This window comes from Schistocerca americana, chromosome 5, assembly GCF_021461395.2.
Source record: "Schistocerca americana isolate TAMUIC-IGC-003095 chromosome 5, iqSchAmer2.1, whole genome shotgun sequence".
NCBI lineage: Eukaryota > Metazoa > Arthropoda > Insecta > Orthoptera > Acrididae > Schistocerca > Schistocerca americana.
Window position 1 is genome coordinate 557,758,438 of NC_060123.1, and position 24,636 is coordinate 557,783,073.

At 40.9% G+C, this 24,636-nt stretch overlaps 2 protein-coding genes across 2 annotated transcripts in view; one reads left to right on the top strand and one right to left on the bottom strand.

The window, feature by feature from the left end:
* The window catches only part of LOC124615492 (F-box only protein 42), a 63,942-nt gene extending 41,827 nt beyond the window's left edge, over positions 1 to 22,115 (bottom strand). The window contains exons 1-4 of the mRNA XM_047143436.1: positions 21,627 to 22,115; positions 21,225 to 21,356; positions 18,279 to 18,490; positions 15,389 to 15,564 (exon numbers count right to left, since the gene is read on the bottom strand). Coding sequence (XP_046999392.1) covers positions 15,389 to 15,564; positions 18,279 to 18,490; positions 21,225 to 21,356; positions 21,627 to 21,786 — 680 coding nt within the window. The 5' untranslated portion in view covers positions 21,787 to 22,115. The remainder of the gene's footprint in view (positions 1 to 15,388; positions 15,565 to 18,278; positions 18,491 to 21,224; positions 21,357 to 21,626) is intronic.
* The window catches only part of LOC124615493, a 368,325-nt gene continuing 365,680 nt past the window's right edge, over positions 21,992 to 24,636 (top strand). Inside the window, exons 1-2 of the mRNA XM_047143437.1 lie at positions 21,992 to 22,363; positions 22,573 to 22,720. Of these exons, the coding sequence (XP_046999393.1) occupies positions 22,265 to 22,363; positions 22,573 to 22,720 (247 nt within the window). The 5' untranslated portion in view covers positions 21,992 to 22,264. The remainder of the gene's footprint in view (positions 22,364 to 22,572; positions 22,721 to 24,636) is intronic.

Genomic DNA, 24,636 nt, shown 5'->3' on the forward strand with positions numbered 1-24,636 from the left:
GGATAGGTGATGTTAGTGACTGGACTGGAGTAGGAGGTGGTAGGAGGATGTATGAGACAGGTCTTGCATCTAGGTCTATTACAGGGGTATGAGCCGTGAGGTAAGGGGTTGGGAGCAGGGGTTGTGTAAGGATGGACGAGTATACTGTGTAGGTTCGGTGGACGGCGGAATACCACGGTAGGCGGGGTGGGAAGGATAGTGGGTAGAACATTTCTCATTTCAGGGCACGACGAGAGGTAATCGAAATCCTGGCGGAGAATGTAATTCAGTTGCTCCAGTCCCAGATGGTGCTGAGTTACGAGGGGAATGCTCCTCTGTGGCCAGAGTGTGGGACTTTGGGAGGTGGTGGGAGACTGGAAAGATAATGCGCGGGAGATTTGTTTTTGTACAAGGATGGGAGGATAATTACGATCAGTGAAGGCTTCAGTGAGACCCTCGGTATATTTAGAGAGGGACTGCTCGTCACTGCAGATGCAACAACCATGGGTGGCCAGGCTGTACAGAAGGGACTTCTTGGTATGAAACGGGTGGCAGCTGTTGAAGTGGAGGTATTGCTGGTGGTTAGTAGATTTGATATGGACGGAGGTACTGATGTAGCCATCTCTGAGGTGGAGGTCAACATCTAGGAAGATGGCTTGTTGGGTTGAGTAGGACCAGGTGAAGCAAATGGGGGAGAAGTTGTTGACGTTCTGGAGGAATGTGAATAAGGTGTCCTCACCTTCAATCCAGATAGCAAAGATGTCATCAATGAATCCGAACCAAGTGAGGGGTTTAGGATCTGGATTTTTAGGAAGGATTCCTCTAGATGGCCCATGAATAGGTTAGCATAGCATGGTGCCATGCGGGTGCCCATAGCCGTACCAAGGATTTGTTTGTAGGTAATGCTTTCAAAGGAGAATTAATTGTGGGTGAGGATATAGTTGGTCATGGAGACTAGGAAGGAGGTTGTTGGTTTGGAATCCATAGGGCGTCTGGAAAGGTAGTGTTCGATAGCAGTGAGGCCATGGGCGTTAGGAATGTTAGTGTACAGTGTCACTGGCATCAATAGTGACAAGCAGAGCACCGTGGTATTCCGCCGTCCACCGAACCTACACAATATACTCGTCCACCTTTACACAACCCCTGCTCCCAATCCCTTACCTCATGGCTCATACCCCTGTAATAGACCTAGATGCAAGACCTGTCTCATACATCCTCCTACCACCTCCTACTCCAGTCCAGTCACTAACATCACCTATCCCATCAAAGGCAGGGCTACCTGTGAAACCAGTCATGTAATTCACAAGCTCAGCTGCAACCACCGTGCTGCATTCTATGTAGGCATGACAACCAATAAGCTGTCTGTCTGCATGAACGGCCACCGACAAACTGTGGCCAAAAAACAAGTGGACCACCCTGTAGCTGAACATGCTGCCAAACGTGATACCCCACATCTCAATGACTGCTTCACAGCCTGTGCCATATGGCTCCTTCCAACCCCTAGCAGCTTTTCTGAATTGCGCAGGTGGGAACTTTCCCTGCAGTACACCCTACGTTCCCGTAACTCTCCTGGCCACAACCTTTGTTAGTCACTGTCCTCACCCATCCAGCCCCCTCCCTGCTCCCATTCCAGCACTAAACAGCCGCCATTTCACTGCCACACCCAGTCTTTTAATTTATTTTTATTTCTCTCCTTTCTGCTACTACCCCACCCCCCTCCCTCTCCGCACCTTCTCACCTGCCCTCCGTCTAAACTGCAACACTTCACTGGCCGCCACTCCCACCATACTATCCCTCCCCCTCCCCACCCCAGCCTCCTCCTTACCCCCACCCAGTCGCTACTCCCATAATGCACTGGTGCTGCGGCTCGCAGTGTAGTTTCAGCTCTCTGAGACTGCAGATGTGTGTGCTAGTTGCGCTTGCGTGAGTGTGTTTGTGCTTGTGTGTGTGTGTGTCTACTGCTGACAAAGGCCTTAATGGCTGAAAGCTATGATTGTGTGAATCTTTTTATTGTGCCTATCGCGACTCAGCACCTCCGCTATATGGTGAGTAGCAACTTTCCTTTCCTCATAAAAATCAGTAATGCGATATCTAATGAGAAACTTGAAACTTTCAACACAGCTCAGGAGCATGTAGAGGAACTCTGGCTCAAGTTTAAAAGAATAGTTGACCACGCACTGGATAGATATGAACCTAATAGAACAGTTCACAATGGGAGGAAACTTCCATGGTGTACAGTCACAGTAAAGAAACTTCTAAAGAAACAGATATTACTGCATAATGGGTACAGCACAAAGTGTAGCGCTATAGATAGAGAGATGATACGGAGGGAAATGCATTTGGCTGTTAAGAGAGTAATGCATGATGCCTTAAACGACGACTGTAGCAGAATATTGTCAAATGACATTTCACAAAATCTAAAGAAATTCTGGTCATATGTAAAGGCTGTTAGTGGTAGCAAAGTTAGTGCCCAGTTCCTAGCGAATGAGATAGGAACTGAAATTGAGGATAGCAAAGCAAAAGCTGAAATGCTTAACTCCATTTTCAAATGTTCCTTTACAAAGGAAAACCTAAGAGAATTGTCCCAATTTAATCCCCATACCACTGACAAGAAGAATGAAACAAGTATTAGTGCCAGTGGTGTTGAAAAACAGCTGAAGTCACTAAAACTGAACTATGGTCCGTGACCCAATGGAATCCCTGTCAGATTCTATACTGAATTTGTGACTGAGTTAGCCCCTCTTCTAACTACAATTCATCATAGATCCCTCGAACAAAAAACTGTCCCCAGTTCTTGGAAAAATTCACAGGTCACACCCGTCTACAAGAACAGTAGTGGAAGTGATCCACAAAAATACTGTCCAATATCCTCGACATCGATTTGTTGTAGAATCTTAGCACATAATGAGGTATCTTTAACAGAGTGACTTCCTCAATACTATCTAGCATAGTTTTCAAAAACATCCATCATGTGAAACCCAACTCGCACTTTCCTCCCATGACATACTGAAAGCTTTAAATCAAGGCAACCAGGTAGATGTAATGTTTGATTCCCAAAAAGCATTTGACTCAATACTGCGTCTACACTTATTGTCAAAAGTACAATCACATGGAGTATCAAGCAAAATTTGTAGCTGGATTGAGGACTTTTTGATAGGGAGGACACAGCACGTTATCTTGGGTGGAGAGTCATTGTCAGATGTAGAAGTAACTTTGGGTGTGCCCCAGGGAAGTGTGTTGGGACCCTCGCTGTTCATGAATTATATTATTGACTTTTCTGACAATATTAATAGTAAAATCAGGCTTTTTGAAGATATTGCATTTATGAAGTACTATCTGAGAGAAGCTGCATAAATATTCAGTCAGATCTTAACAAGATTTCAACATGGAGCAGAGATTGGCAACTTGCTCTAAATGCTCAGAAATGTAAAATTGTGCACTTCACAAAAAGGAAAAAAATGTAGTATCCTATAACTATAATAGCAATAAGTCACAACTGGAACCAGCCAACCACACAAATACCTAGGTCTAACTCTTTGTAGGGATACGAGGTGCCACCCAAAATTTTCGGGACTGGTGCTGCCATCTGTTGAAAACCTTACCCTTCAACTAACAGTCACCATCACCCTCGAAGTAGTTCCCATCTGCATGTACACACCGGTCCCAGCGTTTCTGCCACTGGTCAAACGTTTTCTGGAAGTCATGTTCTTTGAGGGTGTTTATCACCAACGGTGATGCTACTTGAATCCTCTCTAGAGTGTCGAACCGACAGCCTTTCTATTTGAGTTTCAGTTTTAGGATCAGCGCGAAGTCGCAAGGTGCCAAATCTGGCGAGTACAGTGGGTGGGGTACAACTGCCATATTGTTTTTTGCCGAAAAGGTCCTGGTGAGTAAGGACGCGTGACAGGGCGCGTCGTCGTGATGCAGCAACCAGTTCCCTTGACGCCAAAATTTGGGCTGTTGTCGCCGCAAGTTTTCACGGAGCCGTCACAAAACATCACAGTAGTATGCAGAATTCACCATCTGGTTGGGTGGGACGAATTCTTTGTGCACAATTTCCTTGGTATCAAAGAAAACAATGATTTTGCTCTTCACCTGTCTCACTTTTTTGGGTCTTGGAGAGCCCGAGCTCTTCCATTGGGACAATTGTTGGTTTGTCTCTGTGTCATAATTGTAATTCCAGTTCTCATGACAAGAACGTTGGATCATCAGATGCGGTCTGATGATGGTCTGTGCACACTTCTGCACACACTGCCTTCTGATCGGCAGTCAAGACCCTTGGCACAAATTTTGCAACAACATGATGCATGCCCAATTCATCAGTGAACATTCATTGACATGTCCCATAACCAATACCCACTTCATCTGCAAGATCTTGAATGGTTTAACGTTGATCTGCATGAACCAATTGTTGAAGTTTGGCAACAATGTCTGGCATTGTGCGACTAGCGAGCCTTCAAGTGTGAGCATCATCTTCGACGTCTGTACGGCCGGCCCTGAACCGAGCATACCACTCAAACATATGCATACGGCTCATGTCGCACAGAATTTGATACACACGCGCTGTTCTGTTCGCGGATCCATCATAAAATCATCACACACCAAACACAGAGTATTACAGAAATCACTGTGGATACGTGACCCATCCTAGAATATTGCTCAAGTGTGTGGGTCCATACCAGATAGAACTAACAGGGGATACTGAATGTATGCAGAGAAGGGCAGCACAAATGGCCACAGGTTTGTTTAATCCATGGGAGAGTGTCAGAAAGGTACTGAAGGAATTGAAATGGCACACTCTTGAAGACAGACATAAACTATCCTGAGAAAGTCTATTAATGAAGTTTCAAGAACTGGCTTTAAATGATTACTCTAGAGATATACTACAAGCCCCTGCGTATCACTCACACAGGGATCGTGAGGATAAGATTAGAATGATTACTGCACGCACAGAGGCACTCATACAATCACTCTTCCCACACTCCATACATGACTGGAACAGGAAAAAACCCTAATAATTGGTACAATGTGATGTACCCTCTGCCATGCACCTCACAGTTGTTTAACAATATAGATGTACATGTAGATGTCGCCGAGTATTAGTGAGAGGCACTTCTTAAGTGGTGCTCAATGCAATTTTTTTATGGCTGCAGCTATTTCATGGCCCCACCTCAGTACAAGTTTCTTGAGATGGATCCCTGAGAAGTGAGGCAATGTTACTTCTGCCATTTTTAATACTGCTTTAGAGTTATGTCAGAGGGTAATTTTACTTCCTCCTTCAGAGGAGAATTCAGAATATAACAAAATGATGAAGCTATGCAAGTTGGCATCATTTAAGCTCCAGCTTGGAGAGGATGCTGATGATATTGATGTAAGACAGAAAGAATAATTGGAAAATGGTTGCTGTCGTGTAAATCATCATCCACCTTCCACTACATAGATGGGAGAAAGCTGGGACTAGAGACTGACAGAATAGCCAAGAAGGTACCATATGCTGGACTAATGTATGTGATGCACCCTAAGTTTTTTTTTTTTTTTAAAAAAAAGAATCTGTTCTAGTATATTGGCTTGCAGACAGGTTTTGAAACTGCCCTACAGAGTGGTGTGGGCATTAAAATACCGTAGTTGCAAGATCAAGTCAAAGATCACTGGTGTGTGGCCTCCCCTTATGGAGATAGATAATGTTGTAGAGAGTGTACAATCAATCATCTATATATGGAAATTCCTGTTACAAACTTCTAAGACTTGTAGAGGGGAGTGACTACATAATACTTTGAATAGGAACCCAAGCCTGGAAATGTACAGTTTCTGATCTATCAGTTCAGATGTGTAATGTGTCCTTGTCTGCTGAGGGCAAGAGAAAAGTCTCAGAGTTGCTTGACCTGTTATGCAACGGGGTAGACAGGATGACAAGCACTATGTCAGATGGTCATCTGATGTCACTCAGCGTCTACCTTGCTGCGAGAACTATCCAATACAGTAAACATGATTGGTACACGTTTTTGGAAAACACAGACATGCTCCTTGTGTATGGGAAAGCTTGAGGTAATGGAAGAGCTTAGTTGGCTATATAATAAGCGATTTCCATGATGTAGCACGTCATAGCACAAACTTTTTGCCCAAGCTCCAAGAAACACGTACCTTCACTCTGAGAAGTCAGGATTGTGGTGCTCCATGACAATGGCGTATGCCCAGACCTGAAGTAGGTGTACAGAATCACACTGAAGAGAACCCATCAACAAGTACCTGCACAACTGCGCGTGTAGTGGTATTGTCTGGGACTATCTGCATGAGTAACAATTACATCTGTAGCACTAATAACATGCACACGCTACGGGTCCAGCTGATTTTCCACAACGCATTGCCTACTGTACATGATTCCTGCACTGCTGCATCGACACGCTCCTGTTTCCATGTCGAGTTCTGATCACAGATGAATGTAAGTTCACTAGGGACTGCATTCTGAATTTGCGAAACAGCCACATACGGACAAACTGAAGTCTTTGTGCCATGCATTTTAACGTATTTCAGCACAGGATTGGTATTTATGCTTAGGCTAGTATTATGTATAATCATGTGGTTGGGCCATACCTGCTTCCACTCAAGCTAAATGGTCCTGCATATTTTCTCTTCCTACAAAATGTAATGGGCCTCTTCTTGGAAGCTGTGCCACTGAATGTCCATCCGGAAATGTGGTTTCAACATAATGGTGCACTTCACTTCCCATGTGCAGTTCGGAGACATCTCAACAGACAATATGGTGAAAGATGGATAGGCCAAGTCTGTCCAATCACTTGACCACCACAATTGCCCGATTTAACTATGGGCTACTACTTATAGGATTGTATGCAAAGTATAATTTACGAGACTCCTATAGAGACAGAGGATGATTTGCTGGCTTGAGTTCTGGTGACTGACTAAGAATTGAAGAGACACCAGGTGGGATGGAGAGAGTGTACAGCACACGCTTCATAGGTACTACATCTGGAACAACATTGGTGGTCATTACATTGAACTGCTGGTAATCAGTACTGTTCTGTACATACAGTTTTGGAATAATATAAGCATGTAATGTTCAAGGATTAACACAAACAAAATATGTGCTTAAGTGATAAATGGATGTTTTGCTATGTTTCTTTTGAATTGTTGCCTAATAATTTTACTCTGTCATGTCTAATTCTGTTTCTCGAGCAGAAGTGCAGTAGTTACACATCTCGGGCAGAAGTGCACTAGTTACACATCTAAAGCGAAAAATCACAGAATGGGAATGGCACATTTCCAGACCTGTGTTCCTGTTCAAAATATTATCGTACTCACTCCCCTCTACAAGTCCTACAGTTTGTAATCAGAATCTCTGAACATTCTGCATATATTTATTTTGCTTCCAGTGAAGCACTAAAACTGTTCTCATTATCAATGTATAAACCCAATTTGATGCCCTCCCAAAGTTGGCTTCATGTTTGCAATCCCATATGCTTCATCATGTCTGAGAATAGGAGAGTAGTCTGCAAGGAATGAGCTTTCTTGTAGGGTTATATCAACAGCTGGGTGGAGTGCTGTCAAGTGTTTAAATTAAGTGAGGTGACAGAAATAACCATTACAGTACGAGTGGATATCTGCTGCACATGCTTTGTTTGTTTGTGTGTGTATGACAGAGAGAGAGAGAGAGAGAGAGAGAGAGAGAGAGAGAGAGAGACTGTTTGGAGATTATGGGCACAGTGAGGTTATCAGTGCCCTTACGGACATTAAAAGAAATAAATGTGAACAAAATTATGAAAATGTTATCACACAGTGAGGAAGAAACCTAAAAAATGACACTCATGCTCTCGCTTCCGCCTGACTCAAACTGACCACACAGTCACCCTATCTCACACACGCTAATACAATGGAGAAGGAGTAAAAGCTAAAAGATGCTATACACAAGATTAAAACACAAGTAAAATGACAAAGAGGCAAGGCACAGGAAAATCTCACTGGCTTATCACTTACAGAAAACATGGGTGAGACAGTCACTCTGTTAACACATTAAAACCATCTCCCTAAAATCTTGGAATAAATGTTGGGCAATTTACAAAACTTTAAAACTGTAACCACATTCGTTTGAATGTTACCTAAAATAGAGGGTAGATCTGTCAGCAAATCTGCCGCACCTGCAATGGTTGGAACGTAAAACACAGTTCAATAAAATGTGGCGTACACTGATCTGTACAATACAGGCAACACACATTGGAGGGTTCTCTTGCCAGAGCAAGAAGTTATGCATCATAGGACAGTAGCCATGTGAAGACTAGTGAGGAGGACCACATGCCATCGATGTAGGTGGAACGAGATACATCAAGGGCCATGTTATGATGGGCTTTACTAGACAAAGCTTATTGTCTGTCAATTCCAGCCAGTCGTCCTACCACCAACGCAAGACTCTGGATCTGAACAGTGAGGCTATGGCATGCAGGGGGATGGCACACTGAAATAACTGATGATCACAACATTCCTCCTTGGCTGCTTGATCTGCCCTTTCATTCCCTGCAATACCCATGTGCCCTGGTACCCAGCAAAAAGACACCTCCTTCCCCAGTCATAATAGTTGGAGAAGGGCATCCTGGATATTCTAGCTCTGCTGTACCTGCTGAGCACAAACACTGAAGAGAGCGAAGGACACTCAGAGAATCTGAACAGACAAGAAACTTAGCACTAAAAGAATGTCTCATCTGCTCCAACGCCCGGAAAATTGCATATAATTCTGTGTCGAAGACAGAAAAGTCTTGAAACACCAGACTCTGAAGACACGACCTGGAAAAACAATAGAGCGACCAACGGAGTCCCCCTCTTTAGATCAATTTGATTTGTAAAGACAGCTACATAGATGTGGTACTCATATAAAAAGGCACAAAATATCACATTAAAAACAGAATCGGAAGTGCAATCTCTCCTGCACAGCACCAAATCTAAAATTACTCTGAGCCTCTGCAGTAACCTGGGCGGCGGATGGTTAAAACCCTGGATTTGAGGTTGTACTTGCTCCACACTGAGTGACTCCAGCAAATGTTGCATGTGGATCCCAAACAGCATTGTTGCTTGTGGACGATTGGCGAAAAGGCATTCCCGAGATGAACAAGCAACAGTATGGTATGCGGGTCAAGAGGAAGCTGCAAGGAAGTTACATACATGATGCAGCATAAGGAGCTGCCATCAGATGGTGAGTGGTGGTTTCCCAACCTCAGCACAGAGACGAGTTATGGGGCTGGTCGTGTAAACACCTGTGGCCAGCCTAGTCCCTCGTGGTGGATAGCATCAATAATCTTCAGGTAAGAAGGCCTTGCATCCATAGTCTAGCTGTGAACGCACAAACACCCTATAAAACTGGAGCAGACACACCCTGTCTGATCCCCAGGACCTGCAGCTAAGGCACTTTATGATATTCACTGCCTTCTGAACTCTGGTTTTCAGGTCCCTCAGGTGGGGTAACCATGATAATTTGCAGTCAAAAATGAGGCCCAGAAACCCCACTGAGTATTTAAAATGTACAATGGTGTCCCTCAGATGCAAGTCAGGTAAATCAGAAGTAAGACAAGAATGACTAAAATGCATGAACACTCTCTCTCTCTCTCTCTCTAATCAGAAGTAAGACAAGAATGACTAAAATGCATGAACACACTCTCTCTCTCTCTCTCTCTCTCTCTCTCTCTCTCTCTCACACACACACACACACACACACACACACACACACACACTTATCTGTAGAAAACTGAAAAACCATCTTTGCAGCCTACTCCTCCAACCTCTGCTCATCCACAAATAAGGAGCACTGTACAGGACTCTGTACCACAGACCAGATACTGATCTGGTGATGACTATGGCAAAGAGGGTAACATTTAAAACACTGCCCTGAGGAACACCGTTCTCCTGCTCAAAACTATCTGACAGCACATCACCAACTCGAGACCTAAAAAACCTCTTAGACAGGAAGGACGTATGAAAATGGGGGGGGGTGGCTATGAAAGCACCATTGACGGAGATGCACAAAAATATTGTGTCGCCAAGTAGTAGCGTACGCCTTACTGACATCAAAGAATATACCGAGACAATTATGTTTATGCAGGAAATCCTGATGAATAGCCACCTCTAGTAGGATCAAGCTGTTGATAGTAGACCGAAATCTCCGTAATCCACACTGATAGTGGCTAAAGAATTGCCTGGTCTCTAACAACCAGACAGTGATGCTTAACCATGCACTTCAGGGTCTTTCCTAAACAGCTCATTACGGTAACACTCTGGAAACTACTGGGACATGTGTGGTCCTTTCCTAGATTGAGGAGAGGTGTAAGAATTGCCTCCGTCCGTGAACTGGGGAAGGTGTCTGTCTGCCATATAAGATTAAAACTTTGGAGGAGGATTTTCTGTGATGCCTTTGGCAAATGTTGAAGCATATAGTACTGGATTTGATCGTGACCGGGTGCAGTGTCACGAGTCTCAGAGAGCACTGAATCCAGCTTCCACATGGAGAAATGAGAGGTGTGGCCTCAGAACCGTCTGATTTGAAGTCCAACTTGCCCCTCTCTACAGTCACCAGGCAGTGACAAAACACCGAGTCCTGGCTTGCATTGGCTGTAGTTTTTGCAAAATGATTGGCCAGCGTCTGAGCGATGTCTCTAGGTGTTGTTTGGAGACACCCCTGTAACACTGCAGCTATTGTTACATGACTTGTTTGCCAGAAATCCTTCTTATGGCTTCCCATACTTTTGTAGAACAAGTGGAATGATTGATTGTATCCAGGAATGCTTGCCATAAGCTTTTCTGACTCTCCTTAGTTACTCATCACTTCTCGGCTCTTGCAACTCGAAAGGTGATGAGGTTGTCTGCTGTTGGATGGCAACCGTCAGACAGCTGCATGCCTGGTGCAGATTGTTGAACTGCACTCATCTGTCCACCAAGGTACAGGTCACCTCCTAAAATGACCTGAGGATTTTGGGATCGACAGATTAGCCGCACGATGGATCACTCATGTGATGTGGTCCACCGATTCCTGGATGCTGTTGTGGTGCTCAAAAACAGCAAGCTGCCTGAACAGCATCCAGTTAGCTTTGCTGACCACCCATTTTGGTGGCTACTCTACAGGAAATGCTCCTTCCAGTAGATAAATGTGGAACGGGAAGTGGTCACTCGAATGAAGGTCGTCAATGACTTCACACTGAACAGAGTCTACGGGGGCTGTAGAGCAGAAAAGGAGGAGAAGGAAGAGAATAGAGAGTGACAGTAGTGAAAATTTGTCACAAACCAATGTGAGCCAGTACCAGCTGTTCTGAGCGATTGTTGTCTATTTGCTTAATTTCTGTACGTGGCATTGGTGATTAGGGGGCCATTAGATTTACCAGATCCATCTTTCCCTTCAGTTTCTTCTTTTCTTCCTTTCTCTTCTTTTCATCTCAGGGTTTTACTTCCAGTTGGGAAATGTTTGCCCAGGTTTCCGGAACTGAAGATGAATGGGCCTATTATGGCCCATTTACCACACCTTCAGTCACTGATTGCTGTCAAAGCATGCGGTGATGAGAGTTGTAGGGTGTGACTGGATGAAGGGGTGGGGGTAGGAAGTAGCACTCTATGAGGGGAAGACAATGTTTTGCTCAGGGAGCAGAGGTTGAGGTCCTCGAGATAAGTGTATAAGGGATAACAGCAGGGAGAACACCTTTTCCCTAACGTGGCTGGCTTCGGAGGCCTCATGATGAAGAGGTGGAGTTAAATGTATTTTTTGCTATAGGCGGTACCTCTGTTATGACTTACGTAAAATTTGTTATCATTTGTACATGATGTAAGCATTCATATTCGTTTCGAGACTCGAAGTACATTAGTCGTTTGAAAGTTTCTTATTCTTGTATTTCGTGTTCTTTTTTGAAGAGATGGGAAGTTGGCGAGCGGGGCGAATGCTCTTCTCCACAATTCGTATAAATCAGTGGTTTATCCACCTGGAGTGTTCTCATGTATAGCATTTATCATGTATAGCATTTATCATGTATAGCATTTAATCATCTAGCAGCATGAATGGTTTGGCATCACATCGACAGACTAGTACCTTTACTTTCTTGGGGAGTATGTCGTTTTCAGAAGTCAGAATAAATGCTCCAGTGTTTGTCCTGTTATCCATTGGGACTCACTGGACATGATGGACACAGTGTGATACAGTGTTTGCATTAATACTGGTTGGCTACTCATTTCGTTTATTGAGAAGAACTCTCTGCACTTATCTTGAATTTGTTCTACAAATATCAATTGTTTTATATTCAAGAAGGATTCACCACATGTTCTGCAACTGACCTAGTTTTTTTTGGGGGGGGGGGCATATTTTTCTCCTTGTCTCTTTAATCAGTTGCCCTCCTATGGTGCAGCAAAGGGAGGAAATTCTTGCAATTCTATCTCATCTTTTGGGGAGACTGCTGAATGTCTTGAGACTGCATGGAGTCCCTGTGGTCCAAATATGACAAACACATAAAGGCATATATGGGAAGTTAACAGCACAGGTACCACAAGTGGGACACTGGGCTATGTGCCACGATGGGCAATCTTCCATCCATACCCTGCACTACTGAGAAAATTTTGAAAATTGGAGGGTCAAACTCACTAACAGGGATCATACTTGATTTGTCACACAAAGACATACGATATAAGCCAAAGAATTGGAATTGTGACTGAAATTAGCTAAGCCTGCACCAAAACAGCCATCATGGTGTACGGGTCAGAAGGGAAGGATAACCAAGGGGGAGAGGGAGAACAGCAGCATAGGGTAAGAAGATACGCAACAATGGCTTGGGCCCTGTGTTCACCACACTTACGCTCACAAGTACGACCTGAAATCTTGAGGTGGGAGGGATAGAGAAGGGAGAATTTCTTGAGACTGCATCCCTTGTAGAACTATCACAAGGCATGTCAGTTGTACAGTCCTGCAGGTTGTTTCCCCACTTTTTTGCAGATGTGGAGGTATATCTCCTTCCTTAAGTTAAAGACATTCTGTCACTCGGCCATTTCTTGAGACTGAGGAAGGGGGGGCAGGGGGGGGGGGACACTTCCGCAACATAGCTCAATATGTGATAACATGTATGAAATATTTTTCCTCATTTATGATCCATCCCATATGGTGGTAATTTCAGTACAGCAAACTCAAAACCAGACTAACCAGTGAAAGGGTTCATTTTCCTTGGGCCTCTGGGGAAAAGGCTATATTGTCAATAAAACATCAGCAATGGGAGATCATTAACAGTTACTTGATCATCAATTTGAATTTCCTAACAATTTTCTAATGATACAAGGACAGAAGTTCTTTTGCGCTATCTGATGGAAACACTGTTGACAACTAAAGACTGGATAGCCGACAACATATTTGTTGACAGGATACATCAACTGGGACTGCAGCTATTGTTATATTTTCAGAGTCATAATATCGGCATTATACTGTCAAAGCAGAAAGCCTATTAGCAACAAATCATCATCTGCGTCTACATCTGTTGCATCTTCTAAGTGTTCTGTCAATAAAATGTGGTCTTTGGTTCGCCTTCTCCAAAACATTTTCTGTGTGTCCTTTCCCATTTAAGTTCTTCATAACTGTGATTCCCAGGCATTTAGTTGAACTTAAGGGATTTAGATTTAAATGATTTATCATGTAACTGAAGTTTAATGGAGGCCTTTTACTATTCAGGTGGATGACCTCTTTTCACTGATCAGGGTCAATCGGCAATTTTCACACCGCAGTTTGTTTTGATCTTCTGATGGCTTTACTAGATAAATGACAGCAACATCTGCAAACAAACTAAGATGACTGATCAGATTGTTTCCTACATCATTTTATAGAAAAGGAACAGCAGAGGTCTTATAACACTACACAAGGGGAACGCAAGAAATCACTTCTGTTTTACTCAATGATTTTCCACCAACTACCATGAACTGTGACTTTTCTGACAGGAAATCATGAATCCAGTTGCACAACTGAGACAATATCCCAAAAGCACGAAATTTGATTACAAGCCCCTTGTGAGGTATAGTGTCAAAAGCCTTCTGGAAATCTAGTAATACAGAATATATTTGAAATCCCTTGTCGACAGCACATTTTCTGTAAGTAAGGAACTAGTTGTATTTCGCAAGAATGATGTTTTCTAAATCCGTACTGACTGCGTGTCAATAGAAGGGTCTCTTCAATGTGATTCATAATGTTCAAAGCAGTACACATTCTAAAATCCTGATGAAAATCAACATTAATGATACGAGCTTATAATTTAGTGGATTACTCGTACTGCCTTTCTTGAGTATTGGTGTGACCTGTCCAACTTTCCAGTCTTGGGGTATGGATCTTCCGACGAGCGAATGTTTGTATGTGATTGTTAAGTATGGAGCTGTTGCATCAGCATATTCCGAAAGGAATCTGTTATTTTATTAAGTGATTTAAGTTGAATCACTACTCTGAGGACATCTACTTTTAAGTTACTCATGTTGGCAGCTGTTCTTGATTTGAATACTGGAATATTTACTTTGTCTTCTTTGGTGAAGAAATTTTGGAAAGCTGTGTTAAGTAACTCTGGTTAGCAGCACTGTCATTGATAGTATTTCCATTGCTATCGTGCAAACAAGGCATCGATTCTGACTTGCTGCTAGCATTCTTCGCATGTAGCCATTATCTTTTTGGATTTTCTGCCAGGTTTCGAAACAAAGCCTCACTGTCGAAACTATTACAAACATCTCACATTGAAGTCCACAGTAAATTTCAAGCTTCTGTAAAAGATCACAAGTCACCAGTCTTGAGGGTTTTGTGTTCTTTTAAATTTGGCATGCTTTTTTAGTTGTTTCTGCAACAGTGTTCTGACCTCCTTTGTGTACCAGGGGAGATCAGCTTCATTGTTTTTTAATTTATTTGGAACAAATCTCTCAATTGCTGTCAATAATATTTTTTTAATTCAAGCTACATCTGGTCTAGACTTATATCATTAATTTGGACGGAGTTGAGATTGTCTCCCAGGAAGGCAACAAGCGAATTTTTGTCTGCTTTTTTGAATAGATATATTTTTCATTTAATTTTGGAGGATTTAGGAGTTCCAGTATTCAGTCTTGCTACAACAACCCTGTGTCCACTAATCCCTGTAACTCTGTTGCTGCTCAGTATTAGCTCATGATTATGTAACTTAATTAACAATTAATTAAACAAGAATGCATTTATCTTTAATAGAAGGTGATCACATCACTAAATAAGGAGGACTCTGCTGTCCTGTTATGCAGTCATTATTTTAAACTTCAATTATATAAATACACTTCCAAATAGCAAAATCATATGTGATTTCACACCATAACACTGTCAAAAAGCTGTGAGTTCTAACTTAGCATTTACATGATTTATTACTTTGCCCCATAGAAGGTGGTAGTGATTTTCTATTACCTCACGTATTGTCCTAATGAATGGGTCTTTTGCAGTCCACCAAAAACCACCATTGTTTCACCAAGGACGGAAGCAGAGTGACCAGCCATTGCAGGTGGTGCAGTAGTACTATTTATAGCTCTCCATCGATTGCAGCTGATATAGTAAATGTGTAACTCATTGAAAAGTCGCCAGCCCTATAAACACAAAAGACTTTTCATGCAGTTTATCAATACCCAGTACCAAAGTTCATTAATTATACAGAAAGGGAAATTTGTACACATACTGAAACTTTAAATGACATAATGACACTAAGGTTAAATTATTAAAATGATATCTTCCAATAACTGACAGAACCATAGGGAGCACAAAATTTACAGCTGTGGTTTCCTTTCTGTAACATTAAAATGACATGATGTAAGAAAATGATGTGTATTTTAAAAGACTGAACATAGTAAAATTCGCTGACAAGGAATTTCTGGTAGTAGAGAAGCACTATCACACCAGCTTGTTCAGAGAAGCTATAGAAACACAAAAACATGGGAATGGCTTCAACAAGAAAGAAGAAAGCCTTGGATCCTGGTTTCCCGTGCTGCAGTGAATTACCGTGGCAGGTAGCAAGAGGAGAACTGCACCGGAAATGACCGCAGAGAAGACCTCTGACGTTGGTGTGCCCAGGTACATATAGTCAGCGGCTGCGAGCTCGGCTCCAGTTCACCACCCGCTACTGAAAATTCTTCGCTTTGATGATAAAGGCACCTGGGTAGAAAGATGTGTAAGTGACAAATTTGTGCCACTGCATGAGGTATTTCAGGAATTGAACAGAATACTCCCAGGACTTCAGAATTGATATCACAGTACAAATGATGAAATAGTATGTCTTTCCAGATGTTTTTGTCCTTTTAAAGTTTTCCTCAAAGACAAACCTGGAAAATACAATATACCTGTTAGAATTCTTAGTTGTGCAATTGAACGATACAAAATAAAAATGGAAGTGTACCCTGAAAAAGGCAGTAGACCTGTCCGTGAACGAGGTCCTTTTGAGATTGTGAAGAGACTGATGGAGCCAACAAAGAATACAGTCTACAATATCACAACTGACCGTTCCTACACTTCTGTGGAATTGGCGGACATTCTGTATGAAGATTAAAAACTTGTATTGGTTGGGACAGTCAAATCCAACAAAAACACATACTACAAGAACTTAAGATGACAACAGGCAGAGAGCTCTATTCCTCCAAATTTGCACTCACAGATCCATCTACTAAGATGCCTCCAGCAACAGGTCTCTTACATCACAAAGGAAAAAAAAAATCTGTTGATGTTGTCAATACAACATCATGATGCAGTAGTAGAAGTTGATACACCAAAAAAGAAAACCCATATAAACCTATACTATTATTCCACAATGGGAGGAGTGGATGCCATAGATCAATTGGCTAAGACATACTGTACAAACAGGGGTATGAGAAGATGGCCACTGTCATGTTCTACAACCTACTTGATATGGCTGCCATAAACTCATACACACTGTTCAAGATGAATGTGCCTCAGTGGAAGAAAGAGAAATCAAATGCCAGAAAACTGTATCTCCATGACTTAGGCCTTGAACTTTTGAAACCATATGTAGAAGAGTGATCCAAGGACTTGAAAGTGCTCCAGTAGCCTATTATTTGCATGATCGGAGAGACCCTTGGATCAAAAACTAGAGGTAACAAAAATTGCTGCAAATGAAGGAACCAACTACGAAAGCAAATGCTACATATGCTTGAAGAATGTAAGTAACCAGAGAGCCTGAGACAACATCACAAAAACCAAGTTAACGTGTGGAAGCTGTGGTCTCCATCTGTGTAAGACTCATTCAGAATCAATCATTTTGTGTGCAGGAGGTAAATGTCATCTGTAAATGACAGTATTATCACCAAATGAAGAGTGTGTTTTGAAAGTTTTCCATGTATCATAACTATATTTGTACAACTGTTTTTATTTCTGTTTTTGATACTTTCTGAAATGGAGAAAACTGTGTTACTTAGTTATTAGATCAGAGGGTGCTTAGAAACTTTGGACAGACTGTGTAATTAAGTACAAATTGTATGTTTCTAGTTTATACAAACTTTCATTGTTCAAGATTTGACCACTGTTGCTTGTCATATTCACACTGTGTGTTCAAAAAATTATGTTTCAGGTTATATAGTCACTATTTCCTGTTAAACTGATTTCACATGGGAAACAAAATTACTTAAAATAATAAGTATTACAGAACTTACAGCTTACGTAACATGAGCAAAATTTTGCCTTGGTTAGTGCCCATGTAATCTAAAATAGCTTGGTGCTCTAGGATTAAATGGAGATGCATTTAATAAATGACGAAAAGTAGAGCTGAATTTACAATTTTAATCTATCATCATTTAATTTATTACTTTACCAGAAGGAAAAAGGAAACTGGCATTCTGTGTCTGTCTGTTGATTTCCAGTGGGGTCATCTTTCTGCTTTTCCTAACAGAATGTAAGACTTCGCATCAACATTATCTGCTTCTACTGTTGCAGTTTTTTATCTATAGCTAAATAGAAGTTACTTTCTGAACAATCAACATATTTGTTCTACTTGATCATGTGGTATCTTTCACAAATTGTCATTAAATCACTTCACCATGTTCGACTGAAGTGGTTTCAAGATTTCTACTCTAGCCCTCCATAACTGAAAGATGAGAGAACCACAGCTACAGAAATGTGTGATTACATAGTTAAGCGTCCAGTGAACAACTGCTGCTTTTCATTTTCTTCTACACTTTTTTTTCTGCTTTACTTTGTGTGAGAATTCTATACTAAAATTTAATTAGGCAAATCAGAGATTCAATATGACTGCATTCAGTAAATTATGGACATTACAGAAACTGTGATATATGCTTACCTGGTGGAGTGGATAAGGAGATGGATGAGTCCAGCCTCCAAAAAGGATTAAGGTATCCTTATAACAAACAATTGTAGCACATGCCTTAGGTGAAGGATACGACCCCATAGTTAGAGGCCTCACCCATTGCCGCTTGTCAAGATCAAGTCGCCATAAGTCATTAAAAGTTGTGCTTGTGGAAGTACATCCGCCAAACACATACATTGAATTGCCTACAACAGAAGAACAAAGGACTTTGATGTTATGTGTTGCTAGTGGCTGATCCAGTCCCTTACAACAATGCAATAATACAAGGCAGAAGATGAAGAGAGGTGGGAAGAAGAATTTAGGTGGATGGTACATATAGAATGATAAAAGCATGTATATATTTTGGAAGTGAAGAGGGAGGGGAGACAGTCTGAAAGAAGGTGAAAGATATAACATGTAAAATAATAATAATAAAAAAATAAGTTAAACATATATCTGCCAGCCTACACCTATTTAAAAAGAAAAAAGACGCTGTTGTGCCATGTGCAATGTGTTCACAATTTCATACTTGCTTATTCAAACTAAAAGCATGTTTTTTGTGCGTGTTGACAGTCACTGTACCCCAACAAGAGATAAAATGTGGCTGTAGATCACAAACTCAGAAATCTGTTGTGGACAACAGATACCTATGTAACCAAGTTTCATTTCAATGGCTGACACAGCACTGCAGCACTACTTTAGGGCTGCCACTGTCTGCTCCAAGTGTACTGGCATCTACAAAGCTGTTTACAATGTGCACATATTCCACCAACGGGCTGAAAGATACCTCTCTCTACCATGGGCTCAAAGATGCTGATAGTCAATAAAACACATTTTCCTGAAATTACATTTTATTTTCGACTCTAGAGAGAGTAAAGCTTGCATGTTATGTTATAAAGGTGAATGTTCTCTCAATCTTGCACCAGTTAGCAAAATTAGGTCTTAAATACGTCATATATTCCTGTGACAAAACACTTCACAATTTATCTATCGAAATTTAATTTATTTTTGTATGACTATTAATTAAAATAAAAATGTCTTTTTATGAAAAAAGTGTGAATAACTATTCATTATTTAAAAGTGCAATTAGCAACAAATACACAATTCAAGTACAAGTAAAAATAAAATGTTGCTGCTGGCAAGATCTGAACCAGTGGCTTTGTAATGACAAGACTTATACAGTACACACTCAGTTACCACTAGTTCTGTTCAAATGCTCGAAATGTTTTGTAGCTTACAATTCTTGAAAACCAATGAAAGTGATTTTTCAGTTTTTTCAGAAGTGTGTCATGCAGCTGTAGGAAACTTATCTCTGGGCAATGAGCCCTTCATATGCTATGAGTATGAAGAAAATCATAGGGGACCACTCCCTAATGTCCCATTCTAAAATTTAGTTCTTTAGGGTACCTTTGGGCATATATGGAACAGCATCCACTAAAGACACAGACAAGGTTCCCAGAGAAAGAAAAATGAGAGAGAGAGAGAGAGAGAGAGAGAGAGAGAGAGAGAGAGAGAGAGAGAGAGAGAGAGAGCAGTATCAAAGTGCTCATCTGAGATAAAATTCCATATTGGGATGCACTGTGCTGAGTGGAACATTCACTTTAAAAATAAGGTTTTTTCAGCAAAAAATGCCCCAAAAGCCATGAGCAACATCTTAACAACTGGGAACTTTTTTTTGTTTTAGAATGGTAGACAGTGGTCTTATATCAATATACATTTTTTTCTTAAGCTCCCAAATTATGTTGATTAATATGGGAAAATGGAGCTTATGGATATACAAATGCCATTTCTTTATGGTCCTGAGTATCCCCACCAAAGCAAATGAAATCAATCAGATAAATGTCGGAGTTGTCACTTTAACATAGCAAAGGTCTCATTTCAACTGTATGTAAATTATTAATAAAAAGAAGCAGTATTAGGGAATGGAAATGATCTAAAGACAAAGTGTTTCTGACTGACAATAGGGCTGGTGTTTGTTCAAGATAGGAATACAACTGAAACTTTATGACAGATTGAGGCTGGGTGCACACAAACTCAAACCCGAGTCCTTGTCTATCACAGGGAGTGTTCTTACTAAGGCCTGAATGTACAGACAAGCCTCACAATTCACCTCATGGTCAAGCCTGCTCATCTCTTTTTCAAACACATCAGCTGAAGAGTGAAATTTTCATTCTGGAAAGAAACTGCAGACCTTAGCTAGCCAGTCTCCAGAATGCACTATAACAGACTCTTCTCACAGGAGTGCTAGTTCTGCAAAGCATGCAGGAGAGCTTCTATAAAGAATCAAAAGCAGGTAGGCTGAAGCTGAGAGACAGCCTGCAAGGCATATTTGAACAGTTCAGTCAGTAAGGTAGTTCAGTTCCCTCAGATTTTCTCGACACGGCTGACTAACAGTGTGCTCCTTGGCATACAGTTGAAGACAATGTCCTGGGTTTCAGAGACGGCTTGCAAAGTGTAGACTAGCAAGGAGAGCTGCTTCAAACCAGTCTTTCAACTGAAGACCACACCAATAACTATAGCCCCCTTATGTATTGCTCCTATACAGTCTTTAAAGACAAGATTAAATTAATTGTGGTGCACAAATATGCATTTAATAATTCTTTGAAATGAACTGAATGGGACGAAACCATAATATGTGGTACAATTCGACATGTCCTCCTAGTGCAGTCAAAATCGTGGCACAACTCGGCATTTTCTCATACGGAGAATGTTGAAATTTTAAGGCAGTTGCTACATTACACTGATAATTCTCTTTTGATTCTTCTTGTCTATTTCACAGAGTAGCCTAGTCAATGGTCCCAGATATACTAAAAAATACCATACAACTAAATATATTTTGTAAAGCCAAACAAACTGCGGCAGAAAGGTCTGAAAAACTGAAAGAATATGACACCCTTCACGAGAGAGTTCTGCCACTATAACAAGTGAAATCCATCATACCACAAAAGCATGCAGAATGTGAATATCTTTTGGTAATAGATGGTGTGTACGCCTCAGGAGTTAATTCTTCACATTCTATGAGGAACTCCGTCACAGACCGATTAAACTTCTTCTGTGTATGGCGAATAACATCTGTAACAAATGAAAATGCTTTAACAAGCAGACTTGGTATGTTGGACAATAATTCATCTGCATAAAATTGTAAGGCAAGAAATATGTACAAATGGGTAAACCTGTAACAGTTTAATTAATAAGTCGGTTGCAAGGTATAGGCCTATGCGTTATTCAAATGTGGAAGTTAGTAAAGGTTACGAATCCTTAATACACCGTAGTATACAGATTTTAAGAATCTTTACAAGAGAATAAAATTGGTGCACTGTTCGATTATTAGGACATACATACTTTTTACAGCTTTATGCCATCGTCTACAAACAACGGAACATTCTTCTAAGTCTTTGTATGGGGGAACAAGACTAAGAATATATTCCAAAACTTCATCAGGAAGATCATCTATTGACCTTTCGTATCTGTTCACGGGCACAGCAGTGAGAGAGGATGACATTTTTGCTGTCAAATTTCGGCATATATTAAGTACATTGCAACTTTTAGCCGGGGAAACTAAATCGCTTCATCACTTTTCAGCCACCACTTGTAAACACACAATGTAAACTGCTTTTAGCGCCATCTCATCGAGATTTGCAACTGCATTCTGTTAACAAAGTACCAACTTCCCGCGATCTTTTAATTTTTCGGCACGTGTAAACACATTCATCAGCTTCTACCGGCAAAGCTCAGTTCTTGGTGACTGATGCATGTTGTTAGTGGTTATTATTGGCACATTTTCTTCTAAATAGGCAACAACACTTCTGTAGCGTCTGGCATCGCTAAACATATGACTATCGCCTCGCACAAGGCACTGGAATCAGCTGTTCGGTTCAAAATGTAAACAGCACGCGAACATGTTATAGTTGAAAGTATTCGTTCTGTAGCAACTTTAGTGAAATTTTGCGACTAGGCCGTATCGTAAAGACAGACGCGACATGTCGATGCTTACTCAGATAAATCCTTTACTCATAAAAATTCCAAATATTCGATTTGCAGCACCTTTCAGAAACATTAATTTATCGGTCCCTCAAAAGGTATAGTTCTACCGCTCAATTATTAAACAATATTTCAGTTACTGTCATACGTAAAGGACTGTTCCTACTGAAATTAAAAGCGATTTTCTACAATGATTGATAGTGTCGTTTGTCTGTTGCCGTACTAGGTGAAAATTTCTTGAGGAGGTACAGTATCTTCTTGAATACTGTCATTGTTGTGATAATCTCCGTCTTTCAATTTATTTCAGATAACCGTAGTGTCGGTGACAGTCGGAGTGGTCTTAATCGGTTTTTTAGCGAGATACTTGCGTCGCAGAAGAAGGGTGATTAATTACAACAAACGTGGAGGTAATCAACGTATCTACTCTTCCCGAGGTGCAAAAAGTCCGAATGGAGGTACGTTCATTATTATCAAGTGACCAGGTTGGTACAAGAAGGTTCATAGTTACGTGTTCTGTCATCTATGGCCTGTTTCTATTTGGTGTTTTGTTTTAGTTAGGGTAAATCTCACTTAACGTTGTAATTATGTCCATTAATTTTCAATACAACGAAATCGATTGTTGTTTCAATGGATAAGTCCGACCACTGTTATTTGTGACTTTCTATTAGAAGAGGTATTTTTTTGGGTCCCAGTTGTGTTTGTTTCAGTGTCAGACGCCAATATTAATTCCAGTGGAGTGAAGTATTTCATCTTTTCAGCAATAAACTCAGGCTGAATGCATATTTTCCGTTTACCAGAAAGGGGCCGCAGTCAGGATGTCATATAAAATAAATCAGTAATAAATTTACACGGCATATTTGTTAAGTTATGGCCGATATTTTACCAATAAAATATTCATTACAACAGCATTACTGTGAAACGATTTGTCGTGTCATTCAAATTCTCTCTGTGGTACTTATACATTTTTATTTCGGCCATAAATATTGTACCCTGAAATGTAATATGAATGGGCTCACCCTGTTTCAGTACCATTGGAAATTGTACCTGGTGTGAGTCCTTGGCATTTCTCCCCAACACCACTCCGAGTGCAGACTCGACACTTGAAATTTTAGTGTAATTTGTCATATTGTGGTATCTGTTTTCTATTTACAATGAAATTTGTGCTTCAACCATAGTCTAGCCACAGATTTCTATGATAGCCTAGTTGAATGGACATTGAATTTTATCTGATGTATTTTTGAAATGTTACATCCTATGTGTAAGAATACATTTATATTAGTGTTGCATTGCCTTTTTGAACAGAGGTTTTAACAAGCGAGTGCATGACCAATATTTCACTTTCAGTTTTTAATGGTAACTGAGATTAATCTTTTAGGCCATTGTTATATTAAAATCAACTGCATTCTGTACACCACCTAGTTGTAACACAATCCATTGTCAGTGCTGTTGTTAAGTGTTTTCCTAGCTACCAAAGAAGTAACAATAAAAACTTGTTTCACTCTTGCATGAGGCTCAGCAGGTCACCACAGAACCAGTAGCATGAGGTGTATGATGCAAATTTGTCTGCCCTCTCTCCATTTTCATTGCATATGCAAGTGATGTATAAACCTTGTGGCAGCTTTATTCAAATCCCCAATTTGACCTTATGAAATTTTACACATAGTTTCACTTTGTCAGTGTATGACCATCAGTGACTATGTGTGGTATTAGCAGATTACTTTCATTTTGTTTCATATTTCAAGAATAGTTATCTTCTTACCAACAATGAACATAGATGTCAGGGTATACTACAGATCAACCTGGTACTACAACCTTTATCTTGTCACCAAATTGTCACTTTTGAGTGTAACCTGTAACTTACATTGTAACTCTGATTTTTTGCTGCGTGTGTGTGGGGGGGGGGGGGGGGGGGGTTGGCAGGGGAGGGAGGAGGAGGAGGTGATGGTGGTAGTTAGAGACCAATGTTAAACTTGACTGTAGCCATCTACTTTCTGCAGTGAGTGCAAAATACCCTCCATCATCCATCTGGGGTGGGTGCCATTATTACGGTAATGTTCTAGCTATCTCCTTCATATGTAGAGGAGGGAATGGGGTATGAAGTATTTTTTATTTCTGTCTGATAACACTTCTTGACATACATGGAATAGGTCTTCAGATGGGGCACAGCCTAACTTCTTGGAATTTCTGTAACCTCTTCGCAGTTACTGAACAGAATTTTTTTTTAACATGGCAATTCCTTTCAGAAGATTCTCAATGTTTTTCTTAATATTCCATGCTGACATTTCTGAAGAGTGGTCTGCAAGGGCCGCTTATTAACAGATAAGTCACATCTTCCCAGAAATCTCACTGTATAATAAAGTCTGTTGTTTAA